This window comes from Falco biarmicus, chromosome 14, assembly GCF_023638135.1.
Source record: "Falco biarmicus isolate bFalBia1 chromosome 14, bFalBia1.pri, whole genome shotgun sequence".
Classification (NCBI taxonomy): Eukaryota; Metazoa; Chordata; class Aves; order Falconiformes; family Falconidae; genus Falco; species Falco biarmicus.
The window spans coordinates 15,414,058-15,439,028 of NC_079301.1; the positions used below are offsets into that span (position 1 = coordinate 15,414,058).

Genomic DNA, 24,971 nt, shown 5'->3' on the forward strand with positions numbered 1-24,971 from the left:
AGTTAAAAAAGAAAAGAAAAGAAAAACCAGCCTCAAAGAGAATCCCCAAAGCAAGTGGACATTCAGTTGTGCTGAGTCACATTCTGTTATTGTGGCTGATTATCCAGCCAGCCATGCAAATAAACTGCAAGGGGAAAAAAAGTATGTGTGTGAATATCTCACCTACGACAGAATGAGGCCTTGGGTCTTTGTGCATAATATGTGTAACAATAACAACCTAGCATGAAAGTGTTACAGTGACTGACACATTTGCAGTCTAAAAAAGATAAGAAAGTAATAAGAGCGAGAGAGATCTGTGGATGTTTATCTTCTCTTTTCTTCTTTCTGAAGGAAAGTTTTGCTTTCTCATTATATTTCTGGTGCGTATCAGCGGCACCATGCAGGATGATGAATATGATTGCAGTTAATTGTTTAAATATTCTTTTATTCCTGAAGCTTTCAAAACAAATAACTGTCTTTTGAGTAGCTGGTTGAGAACTGATGTGGGCAAGATAGTCTAAAAGAGAATATTGAATGTGAAGTTAAAAGTGCCTCGGAGAAGACAGAGAGAAGTAGCAGGGGGTGTGTTTTAAAGAAAGAAAGAAAAACCGGTTTTATTGTTAACAATACCAGTAACATAAGTGGCAGCAGTTCTTCTTGAAAAAAATTCGTAAGCTTCAGTAGTTCAAATCCATCCTTGGTATAACAGTGATGGAATTACACGGGGGTCAACATCTTTTCTGGTGTCTGAGTCTTGTAGTGTTACTTAATGCAAATACTATGTTGCTTGACTTTGTCCAAAATGCATTTGCTGACTATATTTATCATCTGCCTTCTCCATAGTAAACAAGAAGAGACATCTGTGGAGAAGGTCTGGTAGCCACAGAAAATATTTTGCATCATGGCGTCTAACTCATTATGAGCTATTCTCAGCTCAAAGAGCTGTCCTTTAGGACAGCTGAAACACGAATGTGTATTTGGTGTTTGGGACCCTTTGCAACTGTATTATGTACTTGTAGCGCAGGAAGTAAAACACTGGGTGGAAAAGTGCCACTTCAAGACAACTGTGAGTGATTTTGGGAATTCTGAGTAATGAGATGAGTTTTCTCAAAGTAATGTCGAAGTCTAGCCCTTAGTCACACACTTGAAACAAGTGGGCTCAGACCTTATGAAAGGTGTTTACTTATTCAGCTTTAAGGCACAGGCCAAGAAATAACTTGATCGGATTAGCCAAGTTTGAATAGGAACAGCAGCAAATAGAATCAAATGAGTGTGAACAATGCTGCTGGGCTCTCTATTAGAAAAATATCTGCCAGCTGCCGTTGTAGAGTATAATCCTGCAAGATGCTGACGCCTCCGGTTCTCGTTGCCTGAGGGAGCTGGACCAGGGCACTTCAGGCGTGCGGCTCCCATTACTTACCTTAGTCAAACAATGGTTTTTCTCTGAAATCCTTTTCCCTGTTATATAAAGGCTGGTTCTTTTCTACCTCCTCTTCCTTGAAAGGCTCTTGACGCTTACAGGGACTGAGTGCGTGGCTGGTTATTCTCAGCTGCAAGATTACAGAGATGGCAGCGGTAAGGTCAGTGGGGCATGAACACAGCTCAGCTGGAGAGCAGATGTGAGCAGATCGTTTAAGGAAAGCAGCTGAAATTCTCAGAGCCAAATGGGGATAAGACAAATTTCGAAATGTAAGGGCTTTGTTTAAATTCCTTTTGACTTATGCGCACATTATACCTGGAATGCTTCGGAATTAAACACACCGAGAGGGTAAAGTTGTTTCTCATGCTTCAACTTGGGAGCATGAAGCCAAAGATGTAAAATGAGGTCAGTTAGCTCAGCTGCAGTGAATCCTTTGATATTCGTTTAATGGATAAGTAGATAAAACTCTAAGTAAGCTTGCATGGGAGACTTTGAATTTTAACTACTAAAGCTCTTTATAATTTTCTCACAGGTCCTTTTATGTAGATGGGACATGAGGAAGCAATTCCTTACCAAGAGGGTGGTCAAACACTGAACAGGCTTCCTAGAGTGGTGGTCGATGCCCCAAGCCTGTCAGCGTTTTGGATAATGTCCTTAATAACATGCTTTAACTTTTGGTCTGCCCTGAGGACAAGGTGATCGTCGTAGGTCCGTTCCAACTGAAATATTCTATTCTGTGGGGCAGTTGAACTGTTCGGACAGCTAGTGCTGTTCCACTTCTGCTGCAATGCCGCTGCAGGTCTCCTCAACCTGTTTTCTCATTTCTTCTGTCTCTGAACCTGAGGTGAGAGGTGGGCTGGCTCCAGGAAATTCATCATTTGGGTAGTCTTTGGGTTTGAGATTTGGGCTGAAGTCAAGAAGTTGAACTCTGGTGCTGAATTCTCCTCTGGCATAGGGAGGCTTTCGGTCTGGTTCAGACCTATCTCTAATCCCTTTGTCGTAGTATTTCCTTTTTTCGAATAGCTTCCTTATGTATTGAGTTCCAGAAATTCCAGGCTGGTGATACACATGGGAAACAGATTGCAACAGAGAGCAGATTAAATTACTCAGGTTTAGGATTACTGTGGCAGAACATTTTTTTCTTGGTGTTGTTTGAAAAGGGAGAAGAATCTTCCTTTTTTTTTATTTATAAGGAGTTTGAGATCAAATGACTCTGAGCTGCCCTTTCGTTGGTTGGTCAGTGATCACTTGAAGAAAAAGTAACAAACTGGTTTTTTTTCTCCCCTCCTTCGTTTGAAAATCAGTTCCTACCAGTGCTGCGTATTTAAAGAAGTTCTAAGACTATAGTCTTACATGCTTCAGGAAGCTTATTTTAGGAGGGAAGACTTGACTGAATGCCAATAGACAGAGCTAATCATCAGGACATTTGGATTCACTTCTTAACTCTGCTGCGTGACCTTGGGTCAATGATTTAGGTCGAGCATTTCCAAAATATGCGTTATTTGTAGGTGCTTATGCTGGGTTTCAGTGTTACTGGAAATTAGGCTGTAACTGCATTTACTGTTTCAAATTCAGCTTCCCAAAACTGGGACACTGGTAAAAAGAGACAGAATTAAAATGTGTGCCCCTGTTTCCTCACTTGTACTACAAGGATGGATGACTGTTCATGGAGCGTGCTGAGGCTTCCCGATGTAAAAGCATTAAAGGAGAGAAAGGGTGGCAGCAAGCTGCTTGCAAAGCGTCAAAAAAGGAGACATTGTTCAGCAGGAATCAAAGGATGCTGAACAAGGTCCAGACTTCCAAGACTTCCCACTTTACCAGCCAAAGGGCTCCCCAGACCGTGCAGAGGACCAAGCGAATCTGAGGAAGCACAGAAGCGACAGAGCCAAGGCTGGCCGGCTGTCTGTAAGTGTCCAGCCCATCCAGCTGCTTTCCCGTGTGCTTCCCAGGAGGTACAGAGGAGCAGCTGAGTTGCTGTTTCTTGGAGGGGGGATCCAGGGATGTAGCGCTGAGTGTGGACGGGGCAGCGCAGCTGCAGCAAGTCGTGTGCTTCCAGGAGGCTCCGATTTGTGTCACATACGGTCAGTCTGTGCCTGCTGGAAAGGGGCAGACCTACCGTGCAGGTGTGGATCAACTATGCTAAACATATGGTCATGCAGTGGGAGAGTCCTGACAGTGTCGGGCTCCTTCTTCATTAAAGGACTAGGGAGCTGGAAGACTCTCCTTGCTTTCATGGATGATGAGAATGTGCATCACTGTCACGGGGGCATCCTGACTCCAAGATTGACTGTGGTCGCTATCGGACTTTGAAGTGAGCTGACACACATCTGTAGGGCAGTGGCCAGGGGAGTACTGTATATAGACAGAAGATGTTCAAGTTTGAGAGAAAATCCTCCAGCTCACAAATCGCTCCCACCATCTGCTGATCCTGCCATCTGTGAGCAGATGGACTTTGAAGCCGAGTCATGCACAGCGTTCTTCTCCTCACTGGAGCAGAGCACTTTGGAAGCATGGTCCTGGAGCCACCCAGGACCCACTGCTGACCCCGCTGAAAGCCCCTGCTTTCACAGTGCCAGGCAAGCAGCCCTTGAGCTTTGCATATATTTTTGCATTATGAGTTCAACCTCCAGCAGAAGCAAACATGAATCACAAGTGCTCATCTCCTCATCTGTACCATCCTCAGGCATCTGAAATGCATTTAATATGAGACTGAGAAGAAGAAACAAAGCAAAAAAAGTGTTGTTCCAGGAGAAAAAGAGAAGAGCTAAGGACATGAACTTACTATTGCCTCTTTCAATGAACTGGTAGTTGCTGGGGGTGTTCTCTTGCTGAGAAAACTAGAGGAGAAGGTAGTTAGTTTAATTAGCTAGCTGATTTTCTTTGTTGTCAAGTGATTACATTTATTCTGTGCACAGGGAAAGCACAAGGCTTAAAAGTAGGTACTTTAATGGCACGTAGACTTTACGTAGCTGTCTGCTTGGGATGAGTTTCACCCATAGAAGAGAAGAGGAATTACAAGAGGTATTTCAGGGTAACACATCCAAAAAGACAGCTTTGACATGTTTGTCCTAGTATCTGCATAGTTGCCAAAACAAAACCCGAAGCCGAAAAAGGACCCAGTGACCTCACTTAATGCCATAAATTCAGCTGATGCACGCCGTGTCCTCTCGGTGGGAGTAACGCACAGCACCTCCCAGGGAGAAGCTCCAGCTGGTGATCCCCGAGAAGAGAGCACGGGGCGTCAGGGTGCCCCGCACCCACGTTGTAGGCAGTTCTGCAGCAGGTGCAGAAGCTGATGCTGTCAAGTTAGCAGGGAGTGTTGGTTTCTTTTAAAAAAATGTTCCTAGCTGGTTTGCTCTGATCATGTTGGAACTGTGCTGAATGAAACCCTGAAATTAGCCAGCGTTTCAGCAGTGGGTTTATGATCAGATGCTGCCTGTGTTGTTGAAGCTGCAGATGCAATAGCTTTGGGAGGTTTTTTTAGCCTGTTAAGCCGCCCTTTTCATTGCTGAAATTTATTGGGTTAACCTTCCCACACACACCCCATCCTTTGTGATTTGCCAGAGAAGAGAATATGGTAGAAAGTGGCCTGAGGCATGAAGAGAGGGAGCTCTGCTCACCTTCCCTTTGCATGCACCCAGCAGGAATGGTTACTTAATTTCCAACCTCAGGAGGTGAGCAGTGCAGGAGTCATCCTGAATGTCACGATGGCTTTCCTTGGTAGAAATTGCTCTTGTGGGGTTTTTTTGTTTGTTTTTTGGTTTTTTTTTTTTTGCAAATGGCTCTGAAGTAAAATGTGTTTATTTATATGTGTGTTTATACACTCACCCCCACACACATGCATTTGCACCATCAGGATCAGCCATAAGCAGAAGCAGAGCTTTAAAGAGCACTCATATTTGCTGGAAATTGTGGAGAACGTTCTGTTCAAAAGGCTGCTGACTGTTAGATTTCAATATTGCTGCCTTCTCTTTAGCTGTATGTGCCTTTCCTGGAAATAGTCCCATGAAAACACACATCTTGGTTTCTGCTGAAGGATTAACTGTGGACAACTGCCTTTGCTCTCATCCTACACATGGGAAAACTGTTATTATTTGAGGATGATTTGGTTCTGTGTCTGCCTGAATCAGGTGCGTTAAAGAATTGTTTGTAGGTTAAATATCATCACTTCATACTACAAAACACATTTACCTTTCCTGCAGTAACTTAATGGCTACAAATGAATACAGGTATTTATCCAAGACTGCAGAGGAAGTATTATTTGCATATGTGTTTTTATCCTACCCTGCTTGTGCCAGTAGAAGTACAGTTTGGTACCGCTTAGGGCTGTGAATCAGCAGTTCTGCCTTTTGCCATGTTTTGAGAGTTTTAAGGGGCTATTGGACAAATTGATAGAATTAATTAAATGCATGCCCTTATTGATACAGAAACCCTACAGCCATTTTAAATAATACTCTACAATGTTGTATCTTTACCCTGCAAGGTTCTGTAATTTGCTGGAACAGAACAAACTTGGCCATCTATTTTCTCCAGGATCTGACAAAAATCCTAGAGAACAAAATGTTCCAGTAATCATCATTTCTTTTCAAGTATCTGTTAGTTTTTAATTCTTTCCCCCTTTCTTTTGTCAGAAAACAGCATATCCTGGTTTAAAGAAAAAACAATAACCAAGCCAAAACCCAAAAAAACCCAACACACCACTTTTGTTCCTCTCAGTATCTTTCATTTCATTTCTGTGCTGAATCACAGTGTTCTGTTACAGCCTTTTTTATGGTGTAATTGTTTTGTATAATCCATTTTCTTTGGGCACCTCTTAGCTTCTGTCTGAAGCTGTTACCGCTATAATGAATGTAGTCATAAATCTGTCACAGGTAACAAGCTAAATTTAGAGCTCAATAAACCAGGGAAGAGTACGCTGTAGATAAGTGGGCGCATTGAGATGCAATAGTTACAGTGGTGGCACAAACAGTCCGCTTCGGGCAGATTAACAAAAGAGGACACAGAATATTTGGTTCCTTCAGCGATTCACCACTGTTACTCCTGTTCCAGTGAACAAAGATGTGTGAAGATACAGGTACAGTCATGGCGTGTCACCCTGCCTTGACACCCCAGAGTGAAGGGGTGTGTTAGCTGCAGGGATGAGTGTGCTGTGCTGGACCGTTTCCCTTGGCCACCCTGCAGCAGAGACGTAGGGTGAGAGATCTATAGAAGATGGAGCTGCACAGCTCTACCACTGAACTGGGGGGAATCCCAGTTCCTCTGAAGAAGCGAAGGGTCTGGAACTGGAATTAGGAGCTGTCAAGCAGGACAGGACCTGGTGCCTCTGGACCTGGACCGAGGTGGTATGGAAGCCAACCATGTTGAAGACCCCCATCTGATCCCCACCAGCGTGATCCCTAAGGCAGTGTGTCCCTAACCAGAATTTGGCAGTCGTGCATGCCCCAGGCCTGGGCAAGCCAAGAGTTCCCACAATTAAGTGGCTGATAGATTGTCAGTACTGTGATCATTTTTTTTTTTTTTTTCTTTCGAGAAGAGGAAAGTGAAGAACATGGAGAAGAAAAAAGCAACAGGAAGATGAAGGCAGATGATAGAAGAAACAAGATGGAGAGAAACCACATTCAAGAAAGATCCAGTTCTCTGAATTGCAAACCAATGGATGTTAAGTAAGGGGGGATAAGCGAAAGAAGAGCAGGAGAGAGTGAAGGACAACAGAAGGCAAGACATGGCAAGGAAAGGAGAGGGTAAAACACAAGCAGAAAAAAAATTAAGCAAGTAGGTCAAGTAATGCAGAGATGCAACTCCTTTGCCACATCTGTTTTAGTCTTTGCATTTCCATGTCGTGCTTTCTCGCTGAGCTGTGAGGCAGCAGCGGCGAGGCAGTGCCCTGTGGGGTACCCGGGCAGAGGTAATGCTGTAGCCGTACAGAGCAGCTGCTGCTGCTATTGCCCGCTCGCTGTAGCCCAGAAATGTTTGTCCCAAAGGTGGGTATGTTTGCCATCGAGCCTGCTCAGTATGAGAGAAGGAGCTTTGCAGCAGAGGGCGGTGGGAGCCGCTGCTGTGGCTCTGCTCCATGCTCGGGGTGGCTGTGCGGGTGGCCGTGCGGCGGGCAGCACAGGACGGGCGGCAGGGCTTCGGTGCTCCGGCACGTGAATGGAGGTGCTGAGCACTTCTGTGCTAAACAGCTGTAACGATGCAGTGGCACTGGTTGGTTTTCCAAATGTCATTTGCATTAGCATCTTGTAATTGAATCAGTAGCGCTTTACTGAAGAGGTTAAATTCTGCCTTTTAAAAATTAAATCATCTGTTTAGCTGTCAGCCACAGTCATGCCCTCCTGTTTCCTCGAGAAGAATGAAACATTGGCATATTGGTATATAAGTCGCATGGCTGGAGGATGCATTAGCTCTCTTATTTATGACTGCATTGTGCCACAAAGTGCTGCCTCTTGTAATTGGGGGCTCTCTGATGAATGCATTGCATGTAAAATCTGTGGAATTATTAGCACAGCACGTTTCCATAATTAAAATATTTCCTACAGTATAGTTTTGAAGACTCTCTAACTGCTGTATGTTACTCAAATGCAAAATCTTATGGAAATTTAAATATGAGCACAACAAAGTTTTGATGCATAGATAATATTTTTAGTTAGACCAGTTGATATATTTAGGAAAAGCAATCAAATTAGATGGGTTCAGGGACCCTTTTTAGGTGACTGATGAAAGCTTTGTTTGTTGCTGATCACAAAGAAATGTGCAGCGTTACCTTCAAAGAGTGATCTTTGCCTTGCCATCAGTGACATAACCAAATAATTAAAATTAAAGCTATAATGATGCATTCATAGGAACTGTTGATTTCAGGGGATAGCCCTTACTAATGTGATGTTCCATTAAGAGTTGTCCAAAGGTAATGTTAATATTTTGATGACTTGCAGCAAAATTGTGAAAAGTTTGCACAGTTTTAGATAGCTCCTGAGGTCAGACAGTTCTGCAAAACAAAGAATTTTTAAAAAATGCCCTCTCCCATTCTTTCTTCAGTAAAAAATGTGCCAGAATATTGCAGATGACATGGAATAGTGCTTTAACTATTAGCTGTGTGTCTGAGAAGTCCATTTGTCTTGTTAAGGCTGTCATACTACATTACCCTTTCTGTAAACCTAGGAACAACTTCAAATGCTGTGATATTTGAAAAGTCTAAAATAAAATTTGCCCTTGAAATGCTGTGAGTGTTTTTTGAGACTCCCTGTACAAGGGAAGCAAAAATCTTTTCCCTTTACAGAGGACATTAAGCAATGATGGATGTGCATTTCTTTGTGAGAAAGCTGATATTGCCTGCTGTAGGTGGGCTGAAAAACAAAGCTAGCAGCACTGACAAGTGTCCTCTCTCTTTACCTGCCCATAGAGTTTAGGATTCCTTCTCTCCAAGTGTTGCAGGAGAGGATTTTCAGGAGGCAATAAATAAATTTTGATCCCCCTGGTTAATACAGTTAAGGTCAAAGAGGTTCTATCTGGAGCTATTTAAAATACTCTTAACATGCAGACATACTGCTGTCAGTAGTGCTAAGTGCCTTATCTTGCTGAGGAGTGTATACAACCCTTATGAAACTATTCTTAAGTATTCTGGTTACTATCTTTAGCTCTGGCTCATAACAAGACAAAAAGCACTTAGCTAAATGTAGTCCTGAAGTGCTTAATCCAGTTAAGAATATTTTGTCCTTAGGTGTCTTCTACTAAGACTTCTTGTAGCTCGCCGTACTGCTGCATCATGCAAAAAGCCTTATCTGTGTATTTGGGCCTCTGAATTCTTTTATGGCCGTTTATTCTGTTAGAGCCTCGAAGTCTGGTGTAGGCTGAGGACATCTCTCACGTTCTTTAGGGGTGTCCTCTTGGGACAGACCGGGGAAGCCTCATTCCTCTGCCCCTGGCAGCTTACATCAGCCGTACTGCTGCGGAATGGGATACCTGCTGCTAGAGACTGGAGAATCCAGGCTTCGTTTCCCAATTTAGACTTGGTGAGCATTAGCTGGGCTGCTGTCTCTAGCCGTGACCCAACAGCTTCTCTCAACCTATGGCTGTTCAGGCTGGCTGGGAGGGCAGCCACACGGACAAGGCAGAAAACCTGTCAGGCTTCCTGGAAGTTTCCAGTTGTTAAACAACCTGTGGGCAAGGCGCTGTGAAGGTTTCTGCATAAGGCTTTGCGCTCAAAGCTGAGGGAAAATCCTTCTGTTTGTTTTTGGGTGGGGTTTTTTTTTTTTCATACTTAAGCCTGTATACAAAAAATGGTTCCTGAAAAATTGTGGTAAATCTGTTTTGTGTATTCACATGCATTCTTTATAATTTAACCCATCACTTAAAAAAAAAAAAAAAATCTTTATACCAACTCCGAAATTTTATATCTCTTTGTATCAATCTCCGAAATGATTACAAGTTAGCAAAACTTCTGTATGGGTCATTCTTCTAGGGAAAAAACAACTGTATGATTTTGATAAAACAGCACTGACTGCTGAGCAGCAGTGACCAAGATAAGCACCTCGGTTCTGTGATAGCTCAATAGGGTAACAAATAAGATCACATGCTCCTTTTGAACCAGGATAATAGCTTGTAACTTGACTAGCGTATGACGACTGTGAGAACAGAAGCATAGCAGGTCCACCATGTTTAAACTTGCTGCGCACGTGTTGTTTTCAGTTGCAGCTTTGCTGAGGGTATTGGGGGTTGCGTGAGATTTTCCCTGGAAGTTCATGTTCCAAACTGAAAATGATCCCTTCATCCCAACTGCACTTTTTACCTGGTTCACTTACCACTGAAACACAGGAGGTGTTTTAGATGTTCCTCTTGTACTTCTGTGGCAGGAGGTCTTGCAGGTAGCATCTATATTACTGTTCATGATGACTGTATCACACTTTCTTTGAGCCGATTTTTTTGAGCAAGTGGACTGACATAATTTCATTTAGCTGCAATGAGCAGGAATTTGGCCCGTTGTCTCGTGTTGCTCACATAATCCTCCCCTGCAGAGCACTCGCACTGTATCAGTGGCTGGGATCTGTGTTGCTTGTGGTGCTTAGCAGCAGCCCCTACCCTGTCCCAGCTACCCTTTCCAACATGCATGCCTGATGGGGGTCTCTTGCAGTGGTTCTTCAGCCACCTTCTTGTGTTTCCTTCCCTTAGAGGTGTTTTCATGAGCTGGAGAAATGAACTCTTGCCAGTCCTTTAGATGGCAAAACTGTGGGGCTGTGTTTGCTCGTTCACCGAGGTTACAAATGTGGAACCCCTGGTAGTGGCCACGAGCTTTTTGCAGTCTCTTGAGCTAATGTTGGAACTCGTGGTAACAGGAGAAACAGCCATGAACCTGGGCTCAAGGTGGGAAGGTGACTTCAAGGGCATTAAAAGCTTGGTAGATTTGGAAGCCCAGCACTTGGCTATTGTTGAAGATATTACTGTCAGTCATGCACAGTCCGGTTGCATCAGGGTCCTTCCTGGGAGTGAGACTCATCTGAAGCCAAGTGAGTTTCAACAGCGATGGTTTCAGAGAGATTAGCACGGTGGTGTAGGTGTAGTCAGGAGTTCAGGGTGTTCGTTAGTCACCATTTCAGCTGCACACAGAAAGGAGAGGTGTGTGTCCCGTCAGTAGCAAAGCTGAATGGGAGGCTTGAAATCCATCCACAGGTGGGTGGTTGTGGCTTGCGCTGGCTCTAGCTGATCGTGTTCATCTCAAAGGAGGTTTTTGGTTGCAGGATGGGATAGGTGAAGTATGGGTCATACTCGCTGGTTTTCATAGCACGCATGCCAGGTAAACTGTCATACTTTGGAAGGACTCTGGAGTGGCCCCAAGGTAGGAGGGCCATTCCTCCAGCTGGCTGGGCCACAAGGCTTTTTGGACATGAGTGGTCAAGGTGGCTTCCCACCTGCTTCTGTGGCTGCAGGTGGTGCCGACGGAGCCAAGAGCCCTGGAACGTGGTTCGGCTTCTGTTCCCAGAGGCTTTGCTGAGCTTTCACCAGTTATACTTAAGCATATTTCTACTTTATGGTGGTAGACTTTTTCAGCTTGAAGTGGTTGCTGCTCTCTAGGCTAAGTCTTGCCTGCAACTGTGTCTTAACTGGATTTGCTTTTCCTTCCAGGATTAATTTTTCTCTGTCTATATTTACATGGTGATAAGAAGTGCTAATCCCACTCCGTCAGTCTGGACTGATGAATCTGAGGAATAGAACAGGTAATTTCTAATTTGGCTTGTAGCTTTCAGTGACTCAAGCAGTGAGAACCACTCCCCCCCCCCCCATGAAGTGCATTCATATTTTGGGACAAAAGAAATCATACAGTTTCTTCTACTCAGGTCATCTGCAGGGAGGGAGACCCTTGTCCCGGAGCAGGAAAGGAAGGGTAAATTTTTGTAGCTTTTACCATGAGCAGCATCTTTGACTTCCTCTTGGTTGTGGGTGGTTTTATTTTGTGTTACTTTTACAGCCACCAAGTTGAGCTTGGAGTAGTCTCAAAGCAGGGAAAAACATTTGGATATACCCCCTGAAAAATGCCCCTTGGGTGCAGGGTGGTGTTGGGAGGGTTTTGCCAGTGAAAGTGCTCGCTAGAGGTGGAGGCAGGTTGGTGCTGATGCTGGGGACGGGTGCAGTTACCTCTTTGTTCCTGAGTGGGATGCAGCCCAGCAGAGCTGACCCAAGTGAGGCGGTGTGGAATGATGGTAGCTGGCTTGCCTGCACCTGCCTGGCTCCCTGTCCCTCGGGCTTAGCCCTCTGAGTCACAGAAGGCAAGTCACCAGTGAAGGAGTTACCCTCGTGCTGAAGTTTCCATCATTTCAGAGCCTGAGTGTACCGTGTCCTTACTGGGAGTTGTTGCCAACGGCTCTCCTTACCTGTGCTGCAGGAACAGTTGAGGTAAAGACAGCAGCCCACGATGACTGTTCTGTTGCAGGAAGGTGTAGAATTCCAGGAACCCCGGTCACATTCCCCTTTTTTTTTCCCTGGTTACTGCCAGGTGAGGGAGTTTTAACTTGAAGTCTCTTGGATATGACCCCCCACGGCAGGACGCAGCTCGGATGATGTGAGCCCACCAGTGCAAGCAGCAGTCATTGGCTGCAGGATGCTTTGGATAAACCTGTCTGTCGTATCATCTCTTAGATGTCCTGATAGTACCCTGCTGTTGCCTAATACTAATCCTTTGGGGGATTAGCACAGTTTCCTTCTTCCTTCTATGCCCTTCCACTGGGAAAGAAATCTCAGATGCTTTTCAAGCATTGCAATACTTGAAATCAACCAGCAGCCTATTTAATTGCCCAAAACAGAACCAGGTGCAGTGCTGCCTGGTACAGGCATCTGAGTCAAATCGGCCCTCACATTTGCAGGGGAGATGCTGATTCCTGTGCAGAGTTCAGTGCTTCAGCAGGGTTCGCCAGGCTGTGGCAGAGGGGAGTGCAGAGGCAGGTTGAGGGGCTGCTGGTTCTTAGCTCTTCCACTCTGAAGTTGCACCTATTGTAGCTCTGTGTTTGGGTCTACAGCAACGGTTTCACTTCTCAAGCCTCAGCAGCTGATGGAACAAGCGAAATACTATGTAACAAGAGTGGAGTTTGGAAAAGGGAAGGTTGAAACATCCAGGAGATCAGAAAGTACAGACCAGTTAGCTCCATTCTGACATCCTCAAGGAAATCAGGGAATATGTCTCAGTAAGTACTCCTCTCTTTTCCTTCCAGAGCCCTGTGTCGTGTAAACGAACTGATGGATGAAGATGAGAAGGACAGGGCAAAGAGGTATGAAGCGATGCACAGAGCACTGAGAGTAAAAGCATTCCTGGGGGAGAATTGTAAATGCTGTGCTGTCCAGTGCTTGAAAAAGTACTTGGGACTACTGCTGTCTGAGGCAAAACCCCTGTGCAATTTACAGGCTGTGTATAGTGGACCACAAACAGTGTAATTAAGCCACCATTTTCAAGCTTCTCGTAGTGTGTTTGACCACCCCTACGATGGGTTAATCAGCTGAGTGGTCCTTAAATGACTTTGTTGTGCCGTCAGAATCTTATGTTATCCCATGGCTATTTATTATCTTGATGCAGGACTCCCGACCTGTGATTTTATTGGCATCATGCAGTGCTGCCCACCTCTGGTAGAGTTCCCCATGAAACTTAGAGAGCAGTCCTGCTTTAGCACAGGTATGGGTTAGTCTCCCTTCAGAGAAGCGTTTGGCTCAGTTCTAATGAGTCATCGTACAGGAGTGCCAAACCAGAGATGGCTGTGAACGTAGATGCTGGATCTGAGAACCTCCAAATGCCAATCTGGATATGAATGGAAATGCTTTCTGCATACCGCGCTCGGTCTAGATCACCGGAAGCATGTATCGTCATGAATACGCTTGTAAAGAAAATTAATTACTGCTGGAAGAGGTTGTATGAAAATAGGGTTATCTCAGATATGAGCATTGGAAAGAACAATTTGGAAGAACCTGAATGGATTTGCTTTCTCCTTTATTATTTTTAATGGAGGGGAAAACCCTAATAAAACATTCTTAAATTGTATTAATGCAAGCTGGAAACTAACCTGTGGTTTCTGCAGTCAGACTCTTTAACATTGCCGGTTTCACAGATCATGGCAGAAGATTTTCAAAACAGATACAAGAGCATGTGCTTGACTTTATTCTGCAGTCAAGTTGTCTCTAAACAGTATTGTCTCTTGAAAAGCTCCTTTTGCAAGTACAAATCAGGGAATAAGGAATCTTTTGCATTTTGACCTTTATGTGTGTGTGGTGTGTGTGCACTAACTGCAAAACAAAACTACATAAAAATGAGATGGGCAAAATGTGAGCATGTAGATGCCAGGACTTCTTTCACTGGAGAAAAAGGACAACCTTTGCCCTGTTGTCAGTGGTTTTGAAACAAAGGGAACTGGCACTGAAATGTACATAAGGATATGGTCTTGCTCAAATGAGCGTAAATTGTGTTTGTTGCCCCCAGGTGTTCCTTGCTGACGGTGAGCTCAGTTCTGCTGCAAGGCTCTGAGCACCAGCAAGGCACTCACACCCAAGCCTGTTCTAAAGGAATGAGTAGTCCCAGCAGAGTTTAGATTCGTACCTTTAAAGTGTTTTGCTGGGGCAGGACCATGTACCTCTCCCTGGGTCGGTTGTTTTACTTAGTGGCATTTATGTTTCTGTCACCCAGGGCATCACGCAACAAATCTGAAAAGAAAAGGAGAGACCAGTTCAATGTCCTCATTAAAGAGCTTTGCACGATGCTGCAGGGCCACGGTCACCCTCTCAAGATGGACAAGTCCACAATACTGCAGAGGACCATTGACTTCTTACAGAAACAGAAAGGTACTGGAGGGTGCTGGGCTGCCCCTGTTGAAGGCCCTGGCTCTGCCATCTGCCCAGCAGCCGGGTTCCACTCAGAAGATGAAAATTGTTTTTCCCAAGCATCTAAGACCTCCGGAGAGGACTTGAGCCGAAGTGAGGGGCAGAATAAGGCACAGCAGTTGGCCTTGGGAAACGAGCTGGGTTTGAATACAGTGCTGACCGCTTAAACGCAGATATGCTTGAAAAGATGCAGCGCTACGTGCTTTTTAATGTAGTGGCTTCACTCCGTGTCCCTCGCTGGCCTCCCCATCCCCTGGCATGTTTACATGCTCTCAGACAGAGCCCGATGGAGGAGATCTGAGGAACAGTACGCACTGGGAAAGCCAGGGGAAAGGGGGCTCTGTGCCCTGTTCCCAGGTCTCCAGGGGTAGGAGGTGGCTGGTGCAGCCTGTCCGGCTGCCTGAGCACTACCATGAGCCTTCCTGAAACAGCTCCAGGGGTGCAGACACCCTCTGCTCACAGTGATGCTCAGCTACTCTGAAATTAGCCCACTGACCTTAATTTTTGGAGGATTTCTTCAGACCACCCAAAATGCCTCTTCTTCCTTTTCTTGATTTCTAATGCATTTGTGTTGTGATGGGATAGAAAATGACTGTTGCATACAAGAAGGCTTTGTGTGGAGAATGATCTGAGGATGATTCCTCTGAAAGCCTCTTAAAAGAAATCTAGTGTTACTTGAAAATGAAAAAAAAAAAATTCAACTAGCATGAGTCATGTTGCTTTTTTGATGTTTTCTCTTTAAGAAATCACAGCACAGACAGAAGCCTGTGAGATTAGACAAGACTGGAAGCCTTCATTTCTTAGCAACGAGGAGTTCACCCAGTTGATGTTAGAGGTAAGAAGAAATTAAAGCTGCATAGATTAGTGAGAAGTAATCAGTTCATTGGAGTAGTTCAGAGATATAGTTCCTTTTCACCTGTCGGTCCCAATGTTAATGATTTCTACTTTGCTGGCACATGTAATACAAACCTGACAGAGACCAGTGTTGTGCTAAATGCTTTGCTGACCCAGAATTAAAAACATGGTTGCTTCCCTTTAAAGATAAACAGCTTTTCATTTAGGAATGAAGACCATTTTGGCCCAGATTTGGCCTGGTGAGAGAGGAAAAAGAGAATTGTCCTCAGAAGAGCCACTAGAGCTAGCAGTTTCAGCAAAAACTTGAAAGGACCTGAAATAAAGCAGAGCAGCTCTCTGCCTCCCACATCCCCCAGCCAGGCAGCGTTTACCTTGCTGCTGCTCAGTCTGCAGTGCTGCACGTGTGATGGGAACGCTGTATCTTTTGCTTGGATTGTCTTTAAGTGCATCCAGGAGAGCAGCTCTGATACTGTCACCTCTAAAATGCTTAGCTGATCAAGAAGCACCCCACGAGCCTACAGTTTTCCTTTCTTATGGACGTGGCTTTGGGTTTGTGCTGCACGCTGCTCTGACGAGGACATCTCCTGCCCTGCGTGGGCAGCCGTTGCTCTTTGCCCCACCAAAATAAGGGTGTATGCTGGGCTGAGCTGGGAGGTGCTGCAGTGTCTTAGTTATTCCTTTTCATCAGGATGTCGTGACTCACCTCCCTGGAAAAGTATGTTCATTTTTTCTGGGAATTTCTCTCACCAAACAAGCTAGTTTGTTCCAGCTGAACCAAAACAAATTCCCCCCTTAAAAGAGTGAGGGGGGGAGGGAGAGAGAGCCCTTTAATAACTGTTGGCTTGCTGGACTATGTTGGGCTGTTGGCCAGCTTACTTAAAATCAGTGGTTTTTTCCAGAGAGGGCTTTTTTTCAGCAAAGTATGACGGTGAGGTGGGGGAGATGGGCAATGCTGCATTGTTGGCTCCCTCCAGAGCTGCAGAGCAGCCTAACCGTGCCGTTAGAAGAGCTGGCTTTATGCATGGTGCTGTCTAGAGATTAAACCTCCCAGATCTTGGTAAGTGTTAGAGAAGAATAGGGACAGACACTGTGTCAGTGGTACGAGATGTGAAGAACAGGGAGAACACCCGAAGAGGAAAGCACGTGCTGTGACTTAAAAGGGACAGAGAACTTTGACTCCGGGACAGAAACCGTTGTGAAAAAGAAAGGGGAAACAAAACAGGCTTTAAAATTGTCACAAAACAGGCTTTAAAATTGTTGTGTCAGTAGCCTAACAAATGAGAGCTTTAAGCAGAATAAATAAGGCTTTAAATCTTGTCTGTATTGTCCATAAATTTCTAAAAATACAGCACTGTATATTTTTTCTCTCTCTGCCTATCCATCCATCCACAGTGCTGGGTTTGCCATGATGATATCTAACATCTCCTTACACACCGAATTGGTTAACTATTGTGTAATTCAGAACACATAATGAAGTGACTGAAGTCAGTAGGATTGTGTGGGTGTAGAAATTCTTATCACCACTGTCTTGCTTCATGTTAAATAAACACTCACTGGGTGAAAAATACAAGTCAATTCAATATTAATGAGCAAATAATATAAGAAGAATGTTGAATTAGACAGTATGTGTAATTTTTATTTTTCCACACTGAAGTATCATTTCCATAATTGATATATGTTAGTTTTAGGCTGTTAGAAGAATCACAAAGAATAAATTGGCCGTTTATACTTTAAGTTGGTCCCTTGCATAATTTTTTTTTTCTTTTTTTTGCCTGCCTTTCATCGTTAGGCACTAGATGGCTTTCTCATTGCTCTTACCACTGATGGGATTATTATTTATGTATCTGACAGTGTTTCATCTCTGCTCGGACACTTACCGGTAAGTTCTGAGAGCGCAATGTGTTGAAGAATTGTTCCCCTGCCTTAACGCAGGGCTGGGGGTTGGGTTTGACCAGCCAAAGAGGCAACTGACTGTGGGTGGGGGATAAACCAACAAACTGTTAGGGAGTTTCTTAAGCTCTGTCGGGGTCTGTGAGTTAGCTAAAAAATAAACCCTATGCAAAATCACTGTACTCGTAGCTCATCACTTGGCTGCACATCGGAAGGATGGCCTGGGTGGTATTTATCCCACTAGGTATATGGAAAATCTCATGCTTGTGAAATCTGTGCATGCTGAAGCTCTTCTCAGATAATTTAAAGATTATTTCAGGGCTGAATCTATGCTTTTCTAATGACATTGAGTGTTTCTATTTTGAGCTTACGGTCTTCCGTAACAAGTATGTGGCCTCAGAGTTAGCTGTTGGGTGCAGAAATTTCTGCTAGCCCTTCAAAAGCATTTTTTGTTTTTATCTGGTGCCAAGCCTGAGGCACCAGTGATGCTTTATGAGGGCAAATTTCAGCATGCAGTTAACCTGGCTGAATATGCTGGTGTGCAAAGAAACAAATACATGCTGACATTTTGGTAGAACCCCTTCAGTCAGGATGTGTGGGTTGATCAGCACTGAAACGCTTGCAGGTTGAGCTGATTTTGCCAGATGTTCAGTCTAGAAGACAAATGGAGGATGTGAGGAGGAGCCCTCGCACTTCTGTGTTGTGCTTCTGAAGGGATGTTTCAAATTTTCACTTTGATGTGATACTTCTCATCACGTTGTATTCCTGTGGTACCAGTTTCTTCTCCAGCTTGCATCTGGCTGAACTGAAGGGCAGCCTCTGGGACCCATTCAGCCTTTTGCAAATAGATAGGAACCCCAAGGTAAAATAACCCAAGGGTTATACTCTGCCCTAGATCCTATATTCTGATCCTAGATCTGCAGATTAACTGGGCTTCCTTGTCTTAAGCATCCGTGCTAGACCGGCAGCGTCTGTGCTCTGTTGTGTGATGAAAAAGTGTGTGGTTGTGTCAGGCTGTAATGCTGAACATGACAAAGCATTCTTTTGTATCAGTCAGATTTGGTGGACCAAAATATATTAAACTTTCTGCCTGAGCGGGAGCAGAGCGAGGTGTACAAGCTCCTTTCTCCGCATGTGCTCATGACAGATCCTGTTGCAGCTGATTTTCTAAACGGTAAGCTCTGCTCTTGTCTTGTTGGTCAGGGAAATTTGCCAAAGGCAAACAGCTCCCAGGGGAGTGTGCACAGGGCTCTCCAGCTATTTCATTCTCCTGCCTGCCACTTTGGTTTTGCCGCAGTTAATATTTTGGGTTTTTCATGCAGCACATTAGATGATGTTCCTACATGCTTCCAGTACTTGGTCTTTGATTTGGATGGTCTTTGCTTTACTGTCCGCTTTGCACCCTGGGACGCTGAAGTTGCCCTCATTAGGTGTTTTTGCCAGGGCAGGATGCTGAACTGAGCCTGTGGAAGGAGTGAGGGGCTTGGGGGAAGGAAAAAGGGTAGGAGAAATCCTGAAGGGTTTGGCAGAGTCTTTGTTCCTTAGGAAGCTTGCATGTCTCAGGAGACCTGGGAAACCCTACATGTAATTTAATCAACAGCCTTCCTATCTGAACAGTCCAGCTGGATCTCTACTGCCGGCTGCCACCCCACCCCCAAAATGTCCCTTTCCCCCAGAAAAGATCTCCAGCACCGGAGTGGGAAGCAGCATCTTCCCAATGCTCACGTTTCACCAAGCCTGTGTTAGGACCCTCCTTTCCCAGTGGATTTGCTGTGGCCGAGTGCTAGCCTCCCCTCTCTTCTGCCCCACAAGTGTCAATGGGAACCGGGCAGCCCTCGTGCTGGTGCTCTGCCCTGGGGCTGGTTTCCCTCCGGCTGAAGACCACATGGTCTAACACGGAGTTCAGACCTCAGGCAGAAAACCGAATAAGAGCTTGGCGCTGTGCCCTCTGCCGTTAATGAAGAAGCTTAGGGGGGGACTTCAGAGGCCTTTGGATCTGAGTCCTAACGAGTGGTGCCAGCACAGAGTGCTGCAGCATCACCTAGCAGCTTCGCATGGAATCCTGCATGCGTGGAGTCAGGGGAAAATACTGCAGACCGATACTGCCAGGGCTTCACGCCCCGTGCAGTGGGGTAGCTGCAAAGCTGTGGGAGAAAGGATAAGAATGCATTTCCTTAAGCAGAACCAGCTGATCGTTGCTCCTAGCAGTTCTATGTTTACTTTTGGGTATCAAGGGCATCGCAGCAGGGTGTGCTCCGACACCCCAGCAGCAGGGTTGGTTGGTATAAGCACCTAGAGAGACTCAATAGATGGAGTGTGCTGAAGTGCAGATGTGCAGTAACACTGTGTATGTCTCCCTTTCTTTCTCTCATTTCAGTGGAAAAACAAATAGAGTTTTGCTGCCATTTAGCAAGAGGCAGCTTAGATCCAAATGAACCCCTGATGTATGAATATGTGAAATTTGTAGTGGATTTTAAATATTTTACTCATGGTAAGTTACTGCTCCAGCCTACCTTTACCTCTCTGCCTCTCTCCTTTAAATCGTGCGTTGATCTGGAGCCTCCTAAAGGCCTGGTTTCAGCCGAAAAGTGCCCTGTAACCAGCAGGGATGGAATGAGCTGTGGATAAGTTGGAGATATTTTCCATATAGAAGTGGTGGGGAGGCTTCGGGTCAGAAGAGTGCACTCTTCTGTGTGCTGTGATTAAAGAAGCGGTAACAGATTGATCCTACCTCTATTTGACCCCTGCCAATTGTAAAGCAGCCTACTTAGTCAAATAACCAGTAAAATATGCTATTCTGCTTCACGCATGGCAATCCAATGGCACTTTTTAAAGAACAAATTGTTTGAGAAACCTGTAAAATCTTGAATCTTGCAAATGTTGAGCTGGAGGAGGGCTGACACGGAGACGGTAGCTGCACAGTGTGAGCTGTCTTACGAAGCTTCCCTGCAAGCCAGGGGTAGCTGGTTACAGCTGTTTAACTCGGACCCTAAAGGGTCATGCTTTGAATAACATCAGCGTGTATCAGCGTGGCATCACCTTGTGGGTAGGAGGAGTTTGTTGCTTGGGTTTCATCAGCCGTCATACCTGTCTTAACATGAAAAGAAAACTCTCCTTCCTCTTCTTCTTAAATAAACTGTCTGGTTGTGTCTAGTGCCTACACCCTCCTGTAATGGCTTTGAGTCAGCTATTGCACGAGCTTTCAGGTCAGCCACGGAAGAGCAGATTTGCCTCGTAGCCACTGTTCGTCTCGTCACACCACAGTTCTTAAAGGTGAGAGCTCTGCCACTGCCTCCTCCCTGTTGCGCGGGGGTCGGCTGGTGCGCAGTGGTGGAGCTGCCGCCGGTACCGTGCGCCACGGGCTGGGCTGGTGCAAGGGGATTCAGCAGCACCGATGGTTTGTGCCGGGGGTTGGTGAAGGAGAGAGGCCGCTGCTGCATTTGGGGAGTGGGAGATGACACGCATTTTGGAAGGACAAGATGTAAAGTGGGAGTTGCTTTTGAGAGGAGGTGGTCGTGTGATGGGGTGCCCGACGCGCCTCTGCATGGTGACCAGCTAAACTGCTTGGAACGTTGCAGCCTTTAAAGAAATACATCCCACCACACCTTTATGTAAGACCACCCACATCTTGAAATCCCATGTTTCGTGGACGTGTTGTGCTGGTCTGTAAGCACCCTGTGGCACAGCGCAGTAACGGGGATAATGGCCACAGGTGCCCCTTGCTGAAGAGAGCATTAGCCAGCTCAGTTTGGGGCTGGAGCTGGGACTGTCATCCATCCTCAGATAGGAACATCTGCAAAAATCTGGGGAACTTTGCCTACAGACTGCGAGATGAGGTGCTCGGACTGTTAATCCTAGCTCTGAAATTCAGTCCAGTCTAAATTATTTAGCCACTTTTCATCAGTTTATGCATCTATAAAACAAGGCTTATACGTTCCTTAGAGGAAAATAAGTCAAGTACTTTACAATTAATTTTTTTTAAAAAATACATATTGTGCTAGGGTTCGTTATAACAAGAAGGTGCATCCTTGGTCCTCAATCAAGGGCTCCTTTTGTCATTTCACAGAATAAAACGTCTCAATGTGCCAACTGTTTTGCAGGAGCTCTGCAATGTTGAAGAGCCATGCGAAGAATTTACATCGAGGCATAGTTTGGAATGGAAGTTTTTATTCTTGGACCACAGGTGAGAAATTTGGGTTTAGTCACTGAAGAATAAACAAACTGTCATGTAAAAATTGAAAACTTTGTGTAGCTATTGCCTAAGATCCCAAGCACAATAGCTCTAATTAAATGCAAGTAAGTAACAGTGCTCTGAACTTACTTACTAGGCATCCTTTAATGCCTCTTTTCCATGTTTTAGACAAGTGAGAAACCATATAAAATGGTGGAAAAATGTGTAGAAAAGTGTCTTAACTCCACCAAGCTATTAAGACATTGAAACTGAGAAGTGTGGGTCCTGTTCCCTGTATTAGTTTAGCTCCTGTGTTTTCCAGCCACAGCTTCTAGGAAACCTTCTAAATCTTTTGCCATTTCAATAAACTTTTGATTTTCACCTTGAGAAATTATGGAATTTATAAAACCAAAAGAAAAGCAGTGGATTCGATTATTTAATTGCAGATTTGCTTTTGACAATGCCGTACGATGGGCTGAGATTCAGCTTGGTAAATGAAACAGACTGGAACCACTTTATTTATTAAGCTGATTAATATAGGATTCATTTTCTTCAAAAGAAGCTGGAGGTTTTTGTTCACTCTTTGACTTCTCTGTATTTGACATGTATGCATAAGCACATTGCAAAATCCTACCCTTTCAATTATTCCTCCCTTTGCGAGCTGTGCAAAGGTAGTCATTATTGGAAACAGGAGACTAATAAATAAGGCTGTAGGGGAAAAAAATATCTGGGAGGAAAAGACCAATATAGCATCTGCACATTTCGAGCAAGAAAAGAGAGAGTGCAAATATAAATTAGTAATAACTTGCATTTATATAGTAAACAAGATGTGTACGTCACACATCCTACCTTGAGGCATGGAGGAGCTGACCCTGAGACAGCCCTGCGGCTAATGCTGTGTGGATTGGGACTTACTGTTCATGTGGTCGAGATCTTGCTGGAGTGACTTTGTTAGCAATAACGCACAGTTTCGGAATCAGGTGATTAATTTTAAGATTCGTAAAAGAACCCTAAGCCCTTGCATCGCTGTCTGATGAAGTGAGCTGGTTTTCCAAAGGGCTGTGTCCCAGCAGCTCCTGTGAATAAGGTGAGCGAGAGCTGCTTTGAAATCTATCAAAGAGTCTTTTGATGAATCTGGGTTATGACTCAGAGAGGAATCTCTCTGTGCTGGGTATTTGCAGCCACTTCAGTCCCACTGATATCCCCGTGGAGGAAACTATTGTTACTGAGAGTAAATGTAGCTGGTGCAGATGCTGAGGCAGAGTTTGTGACAGCCCAGATGCAAGCAGTGAGCCCCGACTCAAGAATGAGGATCGTGTGGGTCGTCTCGTTTAATCGCCGGTTCAGACCTCTCTCCGGTGCAGTCTGCAGGATGCTGCGAAATGTTGTCGGGTGTTTTGCTGTTTCTTGCTTACTTGTGTGGGCTGACGCCGCCTGACGCTGAGGTGTGCCAGCAGCGGGGGCAGAGGGTGCCCAGCAGCAGCTGGAATCAGGACCTTTGCTAGCGTGACCACAACGTAAATTAGAGTTGGGACAGATAATGCAGACAGCACCCCATAGGTCTGGATAAACATTAGAAAACCAGGAAAAATCTGCATTCTGAGTCTACATGTAAATATGTGTAGAGGAAGAAAAACCTGTCAACTTTGATAACTATTTCTCTACTGCGCTGTGGTCCTCTCCCTATTTTTCCATTTCATTTATTGAAAGACAGCACTTGAAAGGCTGAAGACTGTGTGTTCCCGTTTGCACAGCGAGCCTCAAGGCTGGCACTTGCAGAACCATTTAGAAGTGCCCGGTGTGCCAGAGCAAGGCAGCTCCTTGTCAAATGACAGACGAGGAGCATTTTGCGGTTGCTTTCTCATTTAAAGAATTCTGGCAAAAGTCAGGAAAGCATAATGCTTTCCTCATCAGCTTAAATGCTTATCTGATGTGCATCTGAAAGACATTATTGTCTTGAATATAAGCATGTCATTAAAGATAGGAGAGACACTGGCACGTTCAGCCAAAGAGACGGCAAGGAAGGATACTTTAATAAATACACGTATTATCATCAATAAGAGAAATCTGGGTCAGATGAGGAAAAAGAACACAGTGCTCTGAAAAGTTATTTGACTGAATAAAGCTATATTGTGGTGGAGCCCACTGTGTACTAAGGGCACTGTGTGAGAGCGTGGAGGGGTGGCTCTTGCAGCCAGCCCTTGTGCCAGGGTTCGGGAGCTCCTGCTCAGACCTTGATCCTCCTGGGCTGCTGCTGAGCGGATCCCTGGCTGTCCTTCCTTTTCCCCCTTTTCCCATTTGGTGCCAGACTGCCTGCAGTCGTGGGGCAGAGGGCGGTTATACACCCGTCTGGGCTCTCCTTAGCTGAATAATCTATGCCCATCACATCTCTCAAGAGTATAAATGTGGAGCTGGGTTGCTCAACCAAGACAGGAGAACTTCCCACGTCAATATCCAGAAGACCCAAGACCGATCCATCCAAACGAGATGTATTTACACTTAAGTAATTTTTTGCTTATATTCTTGGCCACTTTATGGCATTCACCTTCCTTAATTAAATATTTTTTTGCTCATATTCTTGGCCGCTGTATGGCATTCACCTTCCTTAAGAGGGTCACTCGACACATGGAACGAAGGGCACTCCTGGTAGGCAGTGACGCCTTCAGCCTGCCCCGGCTTTGAATCATTAACCGTGTCACTCACACACCGAGGGCTTATTCCCGAGGAACACACGGAACCTGGCAGGTGAGCCTCATGCTATCAGCACATCCAGTAGCCAAAACAAATAGGTGGAGCCAGACTAGCGCAGGTCCTGCCTCGCCAAGTGAGTGCCCTGCTTGAATTCCTGCAAGCAGGAGTGTACTTGAGTGCCAGGGGACAGAAGGTGGCATGTCGGTACAGGGAGCATAGGAAAAAATAGTGGGGTCTGCCTCATGTTTTAAGTGCTGTTTCATGATCATAAGATGTTAGGCTTCAGTGAAGGCTGTGCAGAAGCTCAGTGTTGTTAGGACACCTACCTAAAAAAAAATAATAATCTCATATTTTGCCTAGAAAATGGAAAATCTGGAATTGACAGCAGAATAGTGATGTAAGTCATTGCAATGTGCCTATCTAAATACTTCAGCAATTCCTTCTCTACCTACCATAGAAATAACAGCCCTTAAAATCAGCCCCATGCCTATTCTTATCTTTACTACCAGCATAGAAATTTTATTTTTTTTTGTTATCATTTCCCAAGCTTTTCCATGGGAACAATTACTTTTTCTTGTACCCAGGCTGGTCCTGACACACATTGCAGCTTCCCACTTACTC

General features: G+C 45.0%; 1 protein-coding gene across 8 annotated transcripts in view; it reads left to right on the top strand.

Moving 5' to 3' along the window:
- The window catches only part of PASD1 (PAS domain containing repressor 1), a 113,102-nt gene that overhangs the window by 69,208 nt on the left and 18,923 nt on the right, over positions 1-24,971 (top strand). For 6 of the 8 annotated variants that reach the window (XM_056359375.1, XM_056359379.1, XM_056359376.1 and 3 more), the window contains exons 2-10: positions 11,513-11,604; positions 13,093-13,149; positions 14,550-14,704; positions 15,487-15,578; positions 17,388-17,477; positions 18,542-18,662; positions 19,866-19,979; positions 20,643-20,761; positions 21,589-21,671. In XM_056359375.1, coding sequence (XP_056215350.1) covers positions 13,118-13,149; positions 14,550-14,704; positions 15,487-15,578; positions 17,388-17,477; positions 18,542-18,662; positions 19,866-19,979; positions 20,643-20,761; positions 21,589-21,671 — 806 coding nt within the window. In that variant the 5' untranslated portion in view covers positions 11,513-11,604; positions 13,093-13,117. Of the gene's footprint in view, positions 1-11,512; positions 11,605-13,092; positions 13,150-13,451; positions 13,548-14,549; positions 14,705-15,486; positions 15,579-17,387; positions 17,478-18,541; positions 18,663-19,865; positions 19,980-20,642; positions 20,762-21,588; positions 21,672-24,971 lie in introns of those variants that run through there. The other 2 variants (XM_056359380.1, XM_056359381.1) reach the window with 2 other exon arrangements.